The 17,401-nt window shown below is 41.6% G+C and overlaps 1 protein-coding gene across 7 annotated transcripts in view; it reads left to right on the forward strand.

The window, feature by feature from the left end:
• The window catches only part of GALK2 (galactokinase 2), a 137,315-nt gene that overhangs the window by 79,337 nt on the left and 40,577 nt on the right, over positions 1-17,401 (forward strand). For all 7 annotated transcript variants that reach the window (XM_060005212.1, XM_060005211.1, XM_060005214.1 and 4 more), the window contains 3 exons: positions 2,427-2,525; positions 4,008-4,160; positions 13,369-13,579. In XM_060005212.1, the coding sequence (XP_059861195.1) occupies positions 2,427-2,525; positions 4,008-4,160; positions 13,369-13,579 (463 nt within the window). The remainder of the gene's footprint in view (positions 1-2,426; positions 2,526-4,007; positions 4,161-13,368; positions 13,580-17,401) is intronic.

Raw genomic sequence — 17,401 nt, forward strand, 5'->3', positions numbered from 1 at the left:
TGCTGTTGTGGGGAGGTGACTTTTCACACTGGCCACTGTCACAGTTATGTAAGGACCCAGGTCTCCTCATTCCTCATGAATCGTGCATGGACTTCTTCTCCTGGGTATATTGTTTCTTTACATTTTAAAATCCAAGTGTTTTGACCTTTTGATTACTAATTTATTTTTAATGTGCCTATTATGGAAGATTGCTGGTTCTGGTGTGTTCATTAGGCCACGCACAATGCCCATTACGTCAAAATACCAAGCTTACCTCGTGTCATGAAGCAAAATTAATGTTAGTGAATCCAACAAGGAATATGACACTTACAGGATCTATCAAATGATGTTTGGGCAGCTATTCTCAGAAAGTGAAAGCAGCGGGTTGTTTTTGAGTATTTACTTTGTGCTCAGCATTGTGTGAGGTAGGGGACACAAAAGAAACAGCTATTTTATCTGTTTCTCACAGGACTGACAATTTTCTGGGGTAAATAGATGTGATTGAAACCTGACACTATTAAAGAGCAATAATGAACACTATGTGATTCAGTCTTATTAGTTAAGTGGGCTCTGGTCTGGGCACTGCATGGGCTCTCATAGACTGATGGATAAACACACAAGGAAGGCCACACTTAAAGCATGGTTTGGTAAATGAGCATAGAGTTATATACAGGGAGCACAGAAGAGGGATTATGTGGAGTGTGTGTGCCTTTGGGCGGTGGTGAGGGCTCCAAGGGAGAGGTGACACTTGGGTTAATCCTGATGACGAGTGGGGGATGCTGGAGAGAGGAGTACTGAGTGAGGAGGACAGGAAATCACAGTTTTAAAGGCACTGAGAGAGCCTGGGGGTGACGAGGAACAGCATTTTTCCAGTGGTCTGAGCCTAGGGTTTACGGGGTTAGTGGTGAGAGAGCAGGATGGAGGTGTGAGCAAGGGATAAGTCATTAGAGATGTTGTGTACCACAATGAAAAGTATGATCGTCAAGGCACTGGCAACCAAGCAAGCAAGAGATGATTATATCAGTGCTTCACAATGATCACTGTAGGGGAATCTTCCAGTAAAACAGGTAAGAAATAAAGGCTTGAATCAAGTCTTAGAAGAAAAAAAAAATGAATGAGTGAATGAATAGTAGGGTAAGTGGATTATACTGTTAGTGTTGTGAGGGTTTAGAGAAGCAGGATGCCGTAGTGGGAACAGTATTTGAGGAAGACTGTGTGATGGAGGAAGATTTGAGTGGACTTGCCCATAGTAGGTAGCCAATAAGCCAGATATTGGATGGCAATAGGATTTATATGAGAGAAGACAGGAAATAATACCAGGTTACATAAATGTGTGAGATGGTCATGGAGACAAATATAATTGGAAAAGAGTGGTAGATAATATGATTTCATGTGTAAATTGGTTGCACATTTTGGAAAGCTTTGAAATGCCAGGTTGAGGAATTTGAACTTATTTCTAGGAAATAAGAAGCCATAGAAGGAATAGGAGGCCATAGAAGATTCTTAAATAGATATTTTGACATTTTCAGTTTGGATTAGAAATGTGTTAATGTATTGGGCCTCTTCATCTTGATTGGAGGAAGGTGTGTCTGATGAGATGACACTAGTTCTGATTCTTACATTTAATGGAAAAGCCACAGAGGAAGCATTACTTTTGGACCAGAAAATAAGGTTGGATGACCTCACTTTGGCTGTGGGGAGACTGTGGAGTAGTCCACTGTTGGGAGACAAAGCTGAGGCAGAAATGAGTGAGTGCCCATATGAGATTTTTGGTGATGCCAGTCTAGAGAGGGAATGGAGCAAATACAGGAGACACTGCTTGCCCTGTGGAGTCTTTTAGGGAGAGCAAATACAGTCGGCCCTCCTTATATCTTCAGGTTCTGCATCTGCAGATTCAACCAACCATGGATCAGAAATATTCCAAAAAATAGTCCAGAAAGTTCCAAAAAGCAAAACTTGAATTCGCTGCACACTGGCAACTATTTACACGGCATTCACATTGTATTTACAACTATTTACGTAGTGTTTACATTGTATTAAGTACTATAAGTAATCTAGAGATTATCTAAAGTATATGAGAGGATGTGCATAGGTTATGTGCAAGTACTTTGACATATTATATAAGGAACTTGAGCATCCTCAGAGTTTGGTATCCCGTGGGGTCCTGGAACGAATCTCCTATGGGTACTGCGGGACGAGACTGTACACAACATGCACAGTCAATATCTCATTCCAACTCATAGCAGACATTAATTGATCTTTGTATGTTTTCCTATTGAGCTTAATGGTAGTCTTGGAGTTCTTGTTAACCCAATGCTGCAGGCAGCTACTATCAGTTGATCAGAGCTGCACTGGAATTCAAACCCATATGTCATGTCTGGAGTAGGAAATGAATGAGCAATAGATTATGATTTACTCACAGTGCAAATCAATTTTTACTTTTCCAGGTGGAACTTGCAGAAATCTGCGCCAAGAGTGAGCATTACACTGGCACTGAAGGAGGAGGGATGGACCAGTCCATATCATTTCTTGCAGAAGAAGGAACTGTAGGTGGCATTGAGCTATTTGGAAATATCCACCAGGGAATGTTCACCCAGAGAGGAAGGCCTTGAGATCCCCAGAGTGCTTTTTTTTCTGGGCAGCCTATTCTTTTAGGCTCTATTGTAGGATGGTATTTCTCAACTGCTTTGTAATTCAAGGCTATCACCAGTTCACTGACTCTGTTTCATGTTGATCACCTCTCCCTTAAGCTTCCAGAATCATACCTCAGGTGTCTAGGGTTTTTTTTCCCCCCATCCTTCTAATTCATTGTTAGCATGCGATTTCTCAACTCCCTAGTTATTGGGACCTCTTTTCTCGCTCTTGTCCCAAATCATTTCGTCTCATGGCATTTTCATAATCTCCTGTTGGTTTTAAACCCAAATGTTAGTTCTCTTACCACATATATTCACTCGTCCTCTTTTTTGTAATTTACTCTATGGTATCATTTTTCTCTGCCAACATTTTTGGGGCTTTAGTGGTAGGGAAAAGAATGTTGACAGGAAGCCAGGAATGAATTCCTTAGCCAATACCACTTCCCCTTGGTTATCAACTCCCACAGACAGAGCAGAGGTTTTCATAGTTGCCATAAACTGACCATTTCCAAAATAGAAACAGACATTTCTTTAAAATCTTTCCTTAGTTTTCGATCAGATTCCTACAGGTTTGGCTATTTTCCAAGAATACCTGGATTTCTTCTTATTAAGAGTATTTGTTGTTGATTCCCCTAAGCCAAAGACAGGAGGCATGAGGAAATTTGGTTTAATGCTAAGAAAATACTCTGGGTCTTTTGGATGAGACCTGACAAGCAGACATGATGGCAAGAGTCCTGTTGTTAACATAAGTTAGCTGTAGAGTCTGAACAAAGTCCAAATTCTTTGGGCTTGCAAAGTACTTCATGATCTGACCCCTGCTTTACCTGCCCTTCGCTCAGTTCTATCCTCTCACCATGGCTCATCCCTCAAACACTAAGCTCCAGCTACATTGCAATACCCAAAACTCTATTAACACCTCATGTTATTTTTTGCCTGTGAACTTGCTTATACTCTTCCCTCTTCTTGACATCCTGTTTGGGTAAAGAAACCCTCTGTCTGTCCTACTTTCGCTCATCCTTTAAGTCTCAGTTTAGATTTCCCTTTTTTTCAGGGGCACCTACACTAGGCTATATCTGATCAGGTGCTACAACTGTGTTTCTATATAGTGCCCTGTGCTTTGCTACCCTTTTAACACCACCTGGCAGTGTATTTGACTACTTGACTGCCTTTCCCACTAGATTGTAATCTCTATGAGGGCAGGGACAGTGTCTGTCCCATTCATTCTTGTATCTTCAGTGCCTAGTACAGTGCCTGGAAGTCAGTAAATAATATTTGAATGAATAAATGGATGCATTTTGGGGAAAAATTTTTACTAAGGTAAATAAATGCGTAAATGGTTAAATATTTTCTGAATTCTAATACATTGTATCTCACCTGTCATTTTTTTCTCAATAGGCCAAGTTAATAGAATTTAGTCCTCTGAGGGCAACTGATGTGAAACTCCCAAGTGGAGCAGTGTTTGTGATTGCCAACAGTTGTGTGGAAATGAATAAAGCAGCAACTTCTCATTTCAATATCAGGGTGATGGAGTGTCGGCTGGCTGCAAAGGTATGAACTTGGCAAACTAGTGAAACTTGAAGTTTCACTAGGCTTTCTCCTGTTCTTTTTCTCTTTGTTCCCTATTATTTTGTCTGTTTCCCTAAAATTTAGGGCAACATTCTGACTGCAGCAATGTCCTAACTGAAGTTTTTTAATACAGAGAAATTTGATTTCAAACTCAGGAGATAAATAAACATATAGGTGTGCCTTGCAACCTCTAGCTATTTGGAAACTATGTGAACTTCACAGTTGAGTCTTCTAGGGTGGAAATGGGGAGAAGAGGACAGCTCAACTTATATCTGTGTAGTACAGGCCATGGGTTAGGTCCACGGGTGGAGAAAGATAGTTGGGGTGAATGATGGGAGGTGACCATAACTAATCTTGTTTCTTCGACAAAAGTGACGATAGCCTCAACCCTCAGTCCTCTCACATGCACCATTGGCCATCACTGTTCCTTCTAAAAATACAGGCTTGGTGTCTACTAGGGAAATGCACACCAGAAAGGAGTCTTGGCAGTTCTCTCTTCCACAGCTTAAAAGACACTTGCTAGTCTAGCCTTAAATCTACTTAGGAAGTATTCACTGAATACCTGTTGTACACTTAGCATGAAGATATACAAAAGGATACAGGACATAAGAATAGAGAGAGTAGAGAGTAAAGGTTAGGGGGATTTGAAATAGGAAATGGTTAGTATTTGATCAGGTGGTATGTAAACAGGTACTCTAAAAAGTGGCACAGAAATTAAATGTTATGTAAGATCTAGAATGGCACATGTTATGATTTAAAAGTTGGAGAGAACTGAGGCTGGGAGCTGGGGAGTAGAATCTTGGTCAGGAGCTCTACCATGCTTTCTCCCCGTCATCCTTCACATAGCAGATAGAATGATGGTTTACAAATTTAAATCTGATCAGGTAGTTCCCCTGCTTAACACCTTTCAGATACTTTACATTTCATTGGAATAAAGTCAAAAGTCCTTCTCACTTCCTGGAGAGAACTGCAGGATCCGATATGTGCCTCATCCTCTTCCTCTCTTAGCATCCCTCAGTCCCTTTACACTCTAGCCATGATGCTCATTCTCACCGCAGGGACTTGTACATGCCCAGAATGCTCTTGCTCCAGCCCTCTATGAAGTCTCAGCCTAAGTGTCCCTCAGAAAAGCCTTCCTTGACTTCCTTACTCCCAGACTAAGGTGAGGCTCTCTTTGTATTTCATAGCACTTGCACCTCTCAGGTATACTTATCACAGTTGTTTGATGTCTGTCTCTTCTTTCTGACTTGATTTTACCTGAGGGCCAAGACTGTCCATCTTGTTAACTCTAAGGCCTGGTATAGTGCTTAGGCTGAAGTAGGCACAGGCAACACACAACATGTGTTGAATAAATGAAAAACTATTCCCTGGGTTACCGCCCTGTCATATTTATTTTGCTCAATTTCACAGTTTTTTACAAGTGCATAGGGTGTGCCCAGCACTGAAGTAGATACCATGGAGCTGGGTAAGGTGTCGTTATCCCTTGGGCTGACCTACCACTTTGCCCCTTACTCCCATCCCCTGAAGTTGTGAAGTTGGGAATGGATGAGCCAGAAAATAAAAGTTTTTTTTTTTTCTGGAAAATTTTAGTGTTAAACATTTTTTTAAATCATGATTTAAGTGTTTTAAATATGTAATTTACTTATTCAGATAATTTCTAAAAATTCTATGAAAGAAATGTTTCAATATTAAACTCTTCTGATCAGTGCATATATGAGAAGAAGTAGTGCAGTAAACTTTTCAATGTCAAAGGCTTCAGTGAATGTTTTTCCCTCTTAGGGCAAACTTGTTCTTTCAGGAGATGGAAGAAATTAGTGTCTTATTTGTTTAAGGGCTTATTCTTGTTGACTTTTTATTTTGAGGTATATGAGTAAGTGCTGCCTTCCTGAGGAGACCTCAGACGTACACAACATTGTTTTCAGAGTTTTATCACGAAATTAGATATCATTTATGAGACTCATAGGTGAGCCAAAACAAGTATGAGATGTGTGAAATGGGTTCATATTGTAATGACGCTTTTCCAAAGATGCAAGAAGAAAATGAGAAATAAAATTGTGGTGCTGAAGCTCTGTAGTGAAAGTTGTCAGGCTGGGAGAGGGAGGTGTCTTTTGGGAGTGAACTAGAAAAAGGGCTTCTCTTTCTGGAGCAGTAGCTGAAAACCTTAATCCGCTGCAGAACTTTTTGTTCTTGAGGCTGTCTTCTGAGTTTAACTGTATAACTCCATGTGCATTTTAGAGGTACTTTGGTCAGTGAAATTGGCTTTTTACCACACACTCCTCCCACTTGATGTAGATAAAATACATTATTTTAAGTACTCTGAATTTTTCTCTCTTTTGAAATATGGAAGAAAGAAAATTGAAAGCCTTTATCAAGATGCAGAATGTTTTCTAAATCACGTTGCTGCAAATCATGAGAATCCAAGGTTATATACAAAAGGGAAATAAAGATAAAACTGCTAATATAGGCTCTGCAGATAGATCTTGATGCCAAGAATATGCTCTTGCCTAGGGAATATAGGCTGGAATTCTGCTAAGCTTATTTTAATTACAGTATGGTGCCATTCTTCCATTTTCAGCAATGTGTGAATGAATATAATTTTTGTTTGGAAATGGTCTCATTAAATCAGGAAATAAACTCTCGTAAAAAAAGTAAAGAAGCTTGTCTTAATCTGAATAAACTTGCTGCTTTCAGACAATAAAAATGAAGTGTTAGTGGAGAAATGACAGATCAGGATTTTTGTTTTGTTTTGTTTTGTTTTTTTGCGGTACGCGGGCCTCTCACTGTTGTGGCCTCTCCCGTTGCAGAGCACAGGCTCCGGACGCGCAGGCTCAGCGGCCATGGCTCACGGGCCCATCCTCCCGGACTGGGGCACGGACTCGTGTCCCCTGCATCGGCAAGCGGACTCTCAACCACTGTGCCACCAGGGAAGCCCTGAGGATAGTTTTGAAAATGATTCTGATTAAGTAGAGCTCCACATGGAAAAATTGTAATAAATAACACTTATTTTTCCTCTCCTCCTATTTCCCCAAGGTACCTTTTTGAAAAATGAGTACCTTTTGTGTCTACTTAGCACAGGGAAGTACACTAAACCAATGAAGATGATTTTTCTTTGTTTTGCTTTAATGTTGGTAGTTTCTTCTGTTCTTAAGTCTCCTTTCTCTCCCTCTCTCTCTCTTCCTCCCTGCTCCTCTCTTTCTAACAGCTTCCCCAAACTAATTAATGCAGATTCATTAAAAGTCAGAGTCTTGCAGAGGCATTTGAACTAAAATTTAAAACATTTCAAGGCAAACACAATAGAGATTTATAATTATTATTTGCGTAAATGATTCTTTTTTTTTGAATTTTATTTTACTGTTTTCTATAGCAGGTTCTTATTAGTTATCCATTTTATACATATTAGTGTATATATGTCAATCCCAGTCTCCCAGTTCATCCCACCACCAAATGAGTCTTTTAAGTGAAGCACATTTTTATGTTCTTAAATTAACAAAGTAGCCAGAAATCTTTAATGAGCACAAAGTTTTTCATATTTTATACATATTCAGTGGCTTAAGCTTTTCCAGAATTGGGGGACTTCCCTGGTGGCACAGTGGTTAGGAATCTCCCTGCCAATGCAGGAGAGAGATTTGGAGCCCTTGTCTGGGAGGATCCCAGATGCCACGGAGCAACAAACCCCGTGCGCCACAACTACTGAGCCTGTGCTCTAGAGCCTGCGAGCCACAACTACTGAAGCACGCGCGCCTAGAGCCCGTGCTCCGCAACAAGAGAAGCCACCACAATGAGAAGTCCATGCACCACAATGAAGAGTAGCCCCCGCTCGCCACAACTAGAAAAAGCCCAGGCATAGCAACGAAGACCCAATGCAGCCAAAAATAAACAAATTAAAAAAAATTTTTTTTCCAGAATTGCCTTATGTCTATAAAAAAGAGTATCCCTTAATTATATTGAGGGATAAAATGTGTGATGCTGATAATAAGTATTATGGGAAGTCAAAAAGGGAAGGGAAATTATGCTGTTGCATTTTGCATACCCTGAGCTTCTTGTGGCAACATGTGCAGCAATGAAGGAGAGGGTTTCATGTGGTCCTTTGACGCTTCAAGGAAAATTTACAGTGTGATTTTTTACAGAGCGTGTCTGGTTAGTGGCCAGCACTCATCCAGTTCTTTTTTTTTTTTTTTTAGCTCCTGCCACTTAGTGGTCAATATGGAGCTTATTCTTTGTCTGGTGAGGAGAAGTGGTATAATATTCTCAGGGCTTCTGCAGTTTTCTTGAATTTGAGTGGAGAAAAACCAAACACCCAGGAATGTAGCCAGTTTCACTCAGCCTATTGATTTAGTTGAGCTCACTCTGCCAGGATACTGGTGTGGAGTATCCCAGGACAGTGAGTCCTGGCTGCAGGGCAGAGCACACACACACTGGGGAATAGTGGAACCAGGTGTAGCAGGACCTTGAGTGCTGTGCTGAGGATCACCCAGGCTTGGTCCTGGAAGTGCAAATGTTAGCAAGGTATTCTAGAAATATTAAGCTGGCAGCAGGAACTTTTGTTTGGTTGAAGAGAAGTGGGTCTTAAAGTGTCAGGAGGGACGGGATAACGAGAGGGATATGAAAGAATCTCTGACAGAACCTAGTAAAGGGTCAGGTATAAGGCTCTCTGTGATTGGGTGTCTGTCTTCCTTTTGGCTTAAATGCCATTACGTTGAGGAATGACCACCCTCCCCACTTCCATTATGTTAAATGCCCTTTTATATGCTCTTGCCACATCCTATATTTTTCCATTATAGTAGTTTATCACAAATGGAGTAAGTTCTTCACTATATAATTATTAATTGATGCCTGTCTCCTCGGGTTGACTCTGAGCTCCATGCAGTCAGGAGCCATGAGTGCTTCATACCCTGCAGTGAACACGCATGGCATGCAGACATGTGCAGGTAAAGGCTAAGTGTTGAGTCGAAAAGGGCTGTAGTTTTAAGCTGAAATGATGGGTGGAAAGCACTCATAGATATGGGGAAGGTAGGATGGAAGGTGATATGAAAGTGGGAGGTGATGATACTTCCCCATGGAATTTTCTTATAAGTGGTTAGAAATTTGAGGTTGGAATGTTTCACTTGGCTTGGACAATAGTCTTTCAACTATTTTGAGATAATAGTTGAAACCAAGGGCTGAGTTCAGTTTGCTGAGGGAGAGAATGTGGCAAGAGAAGAGCAGAAGGCCGGGGTTTAAATTTGGGAGATGGCTTCAATAATAATGAAAGGAGAAAACTGAGTCATGGGTGGAAATGTAAGGACCAGAGAGGTGAGAGGGAAACCGGGAAAATTCAGGAGAATTTTGGAGAATGTGGAGAGTGGGGATGACCAGCACTGGGGAAGGTCAACATTGTGAATGTGTTCATGATGATTATGAGCAGAACATGGGCATGAAGTCACTGTGGAATGGCTCCATGAAGTTGGAGGAGGGTGAGGGGGAGATAAGCCAAAAAAAAAAAAAAAAAAAGTATCCACGATAAAAACAGTTATGTATGATCCCATTCATGTCAAACTGTATGTGTGTACGTGTGTAAGAAGTATGCATAAAAAATGTATCATAGGATATCAGTTGGGAGATTGGTGGTTATCTTATTGGGATGATTACAGGTGATTTCTTTTATACTTTGTAATTTTTTTAAACTTCAAATTGTTATGTGTTTCTTCAAATTTTAAAAATAAGCGTGGGTGATTTATAGAACCCAAACCAACAACAACACAGCTGCTTTTGTTGTGTGGAAAACAGCTTGTCAGAGAAGGGATTTGAAATTTTATCCTTTGCTGAGCTGGTGAAGAGAAAGACTTGACACTTTTCCGTTGACTTGTTAATACTGCAAAATGCAATGAGAACGTCAGAGAGAGGTGGGTTCTGACAGACAGCCTCCTGAGTTCGAGTCCATATGACAGCACTCTCCTACCACACCCTCTTAATAGAAGCCCCAGAGACCCTCTCAGACTGAAGATGTCTTCTAGCTGCAGGAGAACGCTGAGTTTGCACATGAGACAGCCTGGAAGTCTGGGGAGCTAACACCCTTGGAATCAGCCCTCAATCAATGGTGGATGAGAGTTAGCGGGTAAATATCTGAGCTTTCTTGTCTATGCGTAGGACACATCCGAGCTTTATACATACAGGTCCCAGAGGGTCCAGCAGGCCCCGCTTCACCTCTCACATCACTGCACTTCATCTTGGCTTCTCTTCCTGTCTCATTTAAGACTCCTCTACCAGCACTTCTCTGTATCTCCCTCTCCCCCTAAATTCTTGTCTCACGGCCTGCTTCTGAGAGAAACCAACCTAAGACAGGGTCCTAGCACTATTTATCTACATCTTTCCATGACTGTGGACAAAATATTCGTTGCCTGCTTTCTTGTCCACAGAGCATCAGCCAGGCTCAGGAACCTCCCAGGAATGGAATCGGAAATAAACACCTAATGTTTATAGTGGTGAAAAGAAAATGGTAGATGTTGACAAAGAATCGCTTTCTCGTATATCCCCACCCTGCTGCTGAGTGAGGAACTTGTCACAAAATGACCCATAGCCCTGACTCCTAGCCCTGCTTCACAAATGTGAAGTAGGGCCAGGCAACAGGGCTGTGAGCGGCAAATGCCCTCATGAAGTTCTGTCTTGGGCAACAGATCTTACCCACCCACTTCCCTCATCTGCAAGTCATCTTTCTGTTTCCTGGGCCAAATTTTAAAGGGCTTAAGCAGCTTTCTGATTTTACTCCTAAAATGTAGTGCACTACTCAGCGACTCATGGCTGTGCAGCTGTCATTGAGGACTTGTGGTAGGTTTCATTCTTAATTGAAATACACACCCAATTGGCCACGTGGACCCTCCAGCTGAGAGCTAAGTGGCGGAACAGCAAACTGGGATATTGCTAGACTGAATGTTAGTGCCTCTGTTTGTGGAACAAAAGTGCATTGGGAGGCTGCCTTTGAAAACAGCTTTGTAGGCAGCAGGCAACCCTCGAAGACTTTCTCCCCACACAGTCCTGGGCCAGTTTCCTGGGATCAAGTGCCTGAGGCAAAGTGACTTGTTCACGTGAGGTCAGGGTTGGGAACTTGGAGATGGTGTTTACTGCAAGGTTCTTAGGAAGAGCCCATTCTCATCACTTGGGGGTCGTTCTTTGATTTTTTTTTCCCATTTCCTTCTTATTTTAGAAGGAACCCCTCTATCAAAGTGTTTTAAATCACTGGAATGTTCACTTCTAACACAAAACTTAGTTTGTATTTAGAAACCATTTCTAAAACTTGAGTGGTGATTTGAGCTAAAATGAGTAGTGTGACATGGATATCAAGCATAACCCATTGAGAATGTGGCCTTGGGGAAGCAAGAAAGAGGTACAGGACACGGGTTAAATTTCCAACTCTGTTCTTACTAGGTAGGTGACTTCGGGCAAGTCACTCTCATCTCTTAAATAGGGTAATAATACCTATCTCACAGAGCTGTCAAGGCTGAAAAGAAATAAAAAGCACGTTTAAATCACACAGCGCTATACAAGTGTGAATTATTTCTGTTAACTTCATTGTTTACCTCAGTTGGATTTGGATCTGTGTTTCGAGGAAGTGTAATTCTAGGAGATCATCCACTTCAGCTCTTTTTCTGTATAAAATAAATATATTGTATGTTTTTCTTTTGTTTTGTGTATGTCTATAAGTTTTCTGAAATTATTTTTGGAATACACTGGCATAGAGACCATGAATGAATGAGTTGAATGAATGAATGAGTTAGTCTATGGAGGTGTCAATCTAGCACTGCTAATAAACATTAAATGTGCTAAGCAAACAAGGTCAGAAGAAAGGTCCTAGCTTGTAGCCTTGCTTTAAAAATGGCACCATGGGGCTTCCCTGGTGGCGCAGTGGTTGAGAGTCCGCCTGCCGATGCAGGGGACACCGGTTCGTGCCCCGGTCCAGGAAGATCCCACATGCCGCGGAGCGGCTGGGTCCGTGAGCCATGGCCGCTGAGCCTGCGCGTCCGGAGCCTGTGCTCCGCAGCGGGAGAGGCCACAACAGTGAGAGGCCCACGTACCGCAAAAAAAAAAAAAAAAAAAAAAATGGCACCATGTTCTGTGAAATAACTGGACAGAAAAATGTAATTCTATTGTCTTTTTCACCAGTTCTGCCTTAAAATCATTAACTCCTTTCAAATGTATGAGCCAGAGTTTTAAAAAGAGGATTAATGAATATAAGAACTACTGTTATTAACATTCTTCAGAAGTGAGAGGCCCTAACCAAGTACAATGGTCTTTTGGTAAATCTGCTTCCTGTGAAAAAGAAAGAAAATCAAATCATCAGCATAATAGAAGAGTAAATCAGATGCACATTTCCCCTTCTTTTGTTTGCTTCTTTTTGCCATCTGTGCTGTCTGCACCTGCGGTCCTCACACCTGGGGAATGAATTTTGTAGACCTCAGGGTGAGAGATACCTTCACCGTTTTGATTGTTACCTGCTCCGAAGGGTAGTTTGGGAAAAATGAGGGACACACATTCTGGAGCGAGGTTCCCATGAGTGGACCAGGTTACAAAGGTTTGGTTTATATCTCACCCTCTGCAGTAGATTGAGGGGGTGCCTCAGGATGCAACTGGAAGCCAAACTCTTTTCTTGAGGGTGGAGAAACATACAGCTCTACTACCACCAATGACCTAATGCAGTGGTGTTTCGTAAGGTCACCAATGAGGTTTTCATTTAAAATCTGGGACTTGACTCCAAACGCCCAGATACTTAAATTCATTAGCCATTTCAAAGAGGCATGTTGTAAACAGGAAGTGCTCAAATGAAATCGGGCATGCAGTGCCCACCTCAGGACCCAGATCATGTGAGATTTGAATAGTTTTCTGTAGACTTTATAGAGAGTGGTGTATTGGGGATGAACTGAATAGGGACAAAAGGACAAAATTATTCAAAGAAATAGCCCTGAGGGAAAGTGGTGACAGGCAAAAAAATCAGTGGAGGATTAGTTTTTTTAGGAAGAATGCTCAACTAGCCTGTGAGTGTCACACAAGCATGTTTAATTTCAAACATCTGAACCAAGCGTGCATTTTCAAGCAATGGTGGGAATTGTGGATAGGTTGAATGGAAACAAAAAAGCTTAAAGTTGAATCTGGCTCATTAAAATAGTGCATATCAATATCTGAAATGAAAACTGACCATTCTCTTGGTTTGAACTTGCAGCTGCTGGCTAAGCACAAATGCTTGCCATGGGAGGAAGTGTTGCGGCTGGAGGAGGTGCAGGCCAAGCTGGGGGTCAGTCTGGAAGAAATGTTGTTGATCACAGAAGATACCCTTCACTCTGAACCCTATAGCCCCAAGGAGATCTGCAGGTGTCTGGGAATTAGCCTGCAGGAACTCAAGACCCAAATCCTGAGTCCAAACACTCAAGACGGTGAGTCTGCTGGAGAAAATAAGGGCATGGGTTGTTTCCCCACTCACAGATGGAAAGTTTCCAATGTCCCTATGGATTATACTGATTTTGAAGCATGCTTGAAGGAATTTGGAGAACATATGTGTTTCGGCAAACTTAATTATCTAGATTCTTGGCTTCATTAAATTCATTCATTCATTTATTAACAAACATTTCCTGGTCTGCTATATGCCAGATTTTCTGGCGAGGCAAAGGTGAATAATACATACTTCCTGCCCTCAAGAAGTTCGTAATTCACCATTGTAATTCTCCCTCTCTGGCCTATGGCAACCACAGAATTACAGTGGGTAGGGTAAATTCACTGGCAGCGTCATGCACTTTTCCAAATGTGAGCCCAACTCAGTTTAGGGGTCAAAAACCAAAGTGATGATCTAATAATATTTTAAATGTACATTTATAGTTTATTTTGCTGTTAAAAATTTTTTTTTCTGTTGGGAAGCATCTTGTAGCACCTAGGATAAGTTATGTTACCTTCTTCGGTGAATTTCAACAACAAAGTATTTCTCACTAGAATTAAATCGGGATATTATACTAACAACCTCTCTGGTCTGAGTGTCCATGAGCAGCATATATGATCCTTGTCATGCAGTTGGTATACTTTGTTTCTAGTTCTGTGATTGCCTGTTTTGAAGATAATGGATAATAGGACATGTACTTCATAGTGTTATGGAACGAATCGAGTCCCGCTGCTCTCTGCTTACAAAATCAATTATGTGCTCACAAATGCTGGTAGAAAGGAAAGGTGCCTTTAATCAGAATGCCGGCAATCTGGGGAAATGGTGGACTCAGCATCCCTCAAAAACCATCTCCGGGCTTCCCTGGTGGCGCAGTGGTTGAGAGTCCGCCTGCCGATGCAGGGGACACGGGTTCGTGCCCCAGTCCGGGAAGATCCCACGTGCCGTGGAGCGGCTGGGCCCGTGAGCCATGGCCGCTGAGCCTGCGCTTCCGGAGCCTGTGATCCGCAACGGGGGGAGGCCACAGCAGTGAGAGGCCCGCGTACCGCAAAACAAACAAACAAACAAGCAAACAAACAAAAAACATCTCCGAAGATTTTGCTAGGCCATGAAATCTTTTAAAGGGAAACAGAAAAGTAATCCCAGTTAATCATTGAGATGGGGGTCAGAGTTGTTGCCATCCCTCACCGCGTGCAGGCTTGTGTGCAGGCTTGTTGACCCCTCCTGATCTTCCTCTAGATGTTATCTTGTTCACACAGTTTGATCAGGAGATTACTGAAGGGGAAGCTAGGGAAGAGATCTGGTCATCTGCTAATTACTTATTCTTCATTTCTACTTTGATCGATGGAAAGAACCAACAAGTTAGGCAGGGTTTTGTGTGATTAAAAGATTTGAAAGGTGTGCTTGGGCCTGAGATGAGTAGAGCATGGGCCTGCCTGGTTTAAGAGTTAGTTACAATATAACTTTGCTAAAGTGACAAGAACAGGGGCTTCCTGCTGAGGGTGGTTTCCTGCAAAGAGCTGCTTACATATCCCCACTTATCAGAACATCATTCCATTTCTATGGGATTAGGGGTGAAGGTCTATCTTCTGTACCTTCTTCATTCTGACATAGGGTGCTGTATTCTCAGAGTGGAAGGTGTCATCATGGGTCTATAGCATCTCGTTGCTGACAATTTTAGTTGTCCGCTTACATATATAGGCAGAGCAAACCACAATTATTTTGATGCCCACAAAGATATATATTATTATGAGCAATAATGTTAATCCCGTTCTCTTGAGGCCAGTTCTTGGAATTGTGCTAGCGATAGACTCAGTACTGCTCAAGTTGGAGTAGCTTATGTCATGGCTACAGCTGGCCACCATGCAGTTAGCTGTTTTCTCTGGTGACAGTTATAGTATCTGTGAAACAACTCAGGAATGTACATCAGACACTGAGTCTCTGACTCTATTGTCCTAGTCATTAACTTCTTGGTTTTGTAATGGGGGGGAGGAGGGTACTGCAGGGTTCTGCTCAGTTCCAATAGGATGTCAAAATATTGTGAAATATAAAGCAAATGGTTCTTTTTTTTTCAAATTAATATTTTTTATTGGAGTATACTTGATTTACAATGTTGTGTTAGTTTCTGCCGTACAGCAAAGCGAATCAGCCATACATATACATATGTCCACTCTCTTCTAGACTCCATTCCCATATAGGTCATTAGAGCACTGAATAGAGTTCCCTGGGCTATACAGTAGCTTCTCATTAGTTATCTTTTATATGTAATAGTGTGTATATGTCAATTCAGATGGTTCTTTTGTAGGGTGGGGTTTATGTCACTGAAGTGAAGTGAAAAAAAAAAAGAAATTTACAATTCAATAAGCTCCTCTTTTTCTCATCCTTTTTTTTTCATACCTACTTTTCTCATTATTATACTACTTACATAAAAAGATCTAGGTTAGAGCAGTGCTCATGACTGCTGTGGAACAACATTCTGGAACACCAAGAAGTCTTCACTGCTTAGGGTTGAAACTTGTGGCCCACTGAAGTGTGGAAGTTTTTTCTGTTTGCCTACTGTTTCCGGTAATATTGTATTTATACTGATAACATGAGAAACCTCAGATGGAGGCCAGGTAAGGGTTGGAGGTACAGGCTAGAACCTTGGAGTAGCTTCTCTTCTTAGAAGTAAAGGTTATCTATTTGTGAGACTTCATTGCTGGGGGCAGGGACATCTGGCTAAGATCCAACAGTCTCTTGAGGTGGAGTTCACGGGTGGGAGCTTAGCACAAAGATCAGGGCCCCATGTCCATCCCATTGACTTCAGTTCTGAAACTGGTTTTTGAGTGCCTACAGTGGATTTGCCTGCCGAGTAAAGGCTTAAAGGCTGCAACTGCTGAGGGCTTTAGGATATGATAAGGGAAAAAGTTTTCCTTGAGGGCAGGGAGAAGGTTTTGGTTTCCAACATCATTAGATCCAATTTAATTTGATGAACATTTATTGAATTTCTAGATGAACAAACTGGCTTACAGTCCTAATCAGACTTACCACCTGTTTTTGTAGAATAGCCTCTTGCTGGAACACAGCCATATATGGGCTGTGGCTACTTTTGCACTGCAAAAGCAGAGTTGAGTAGTTGTGACAGAGTCTAAATAGCTCACAAAATCTAAAATATTTGCCATCTGGTCCTTGGCAGAGAAAGTTTGCTGACACCATTCCAGAAAGGCAATAGACCAAAGGATAGCCATACCACCTGGATTAAGATCTCCGGCTCCTTTACTTACTACACTTGGGACTAGATTTGCAAATTCTTAACCTTTCTGTTATCTTAGTTTTACCACGAAATAGGCATAATAGGAAGAGGTACTTAAAGAAGTAGTCAGTGTAATGTGCTAGAAACAATGCTTGGTAACTAGGTGCTTTTAAATGTCAGCTACTTCTGTTATTTCTCTTCCCTCTCCTTCCCCTCCTCTAGGCCTTGAGGCTGAGCATTGGGAACACGGAGATAAACACAACAGGGTTTGATACTCAGGGAGTTTACGAAATAGTAGTGGAAACAGATAAAGAAAAAAACTGATCCAGCATAAAGTAATGAGTGCAGTGAGGGAGGTGTTCTTGGGTCTAGGGAGATCAGAAAAGAAAGAAGTCAGAGCCGGTTTTACTAAGGAGACAGCAACCAGACAAAAGTTGAATAAATAGAAATTTCCTAGGTAGACAGGCAGTCGGAAAGACTCCCGAGCAGACAAAACAGCAGGTATAGAGGCAGGGAGGAGTAAGAGAGGATGTCCAGAGACCTACAGATAGCTGAGTGTTCTTGAAAACAATGTACATAGTGGTGAGTGATATATCA

Source organism: Delphinus delphis, chromosome 2, assembly GCF_949987515.2.
Source record: "Delphinus delphis chromosome 2, mDelDel1.2, whole genome shotgun sequence".
NCBI classification, from domain to species: Eukaryota; Metazoa; Chordata; class Mammalia; order Artiodactyla; family Delphinidae; genus Delphinus; species Delphinus delphis.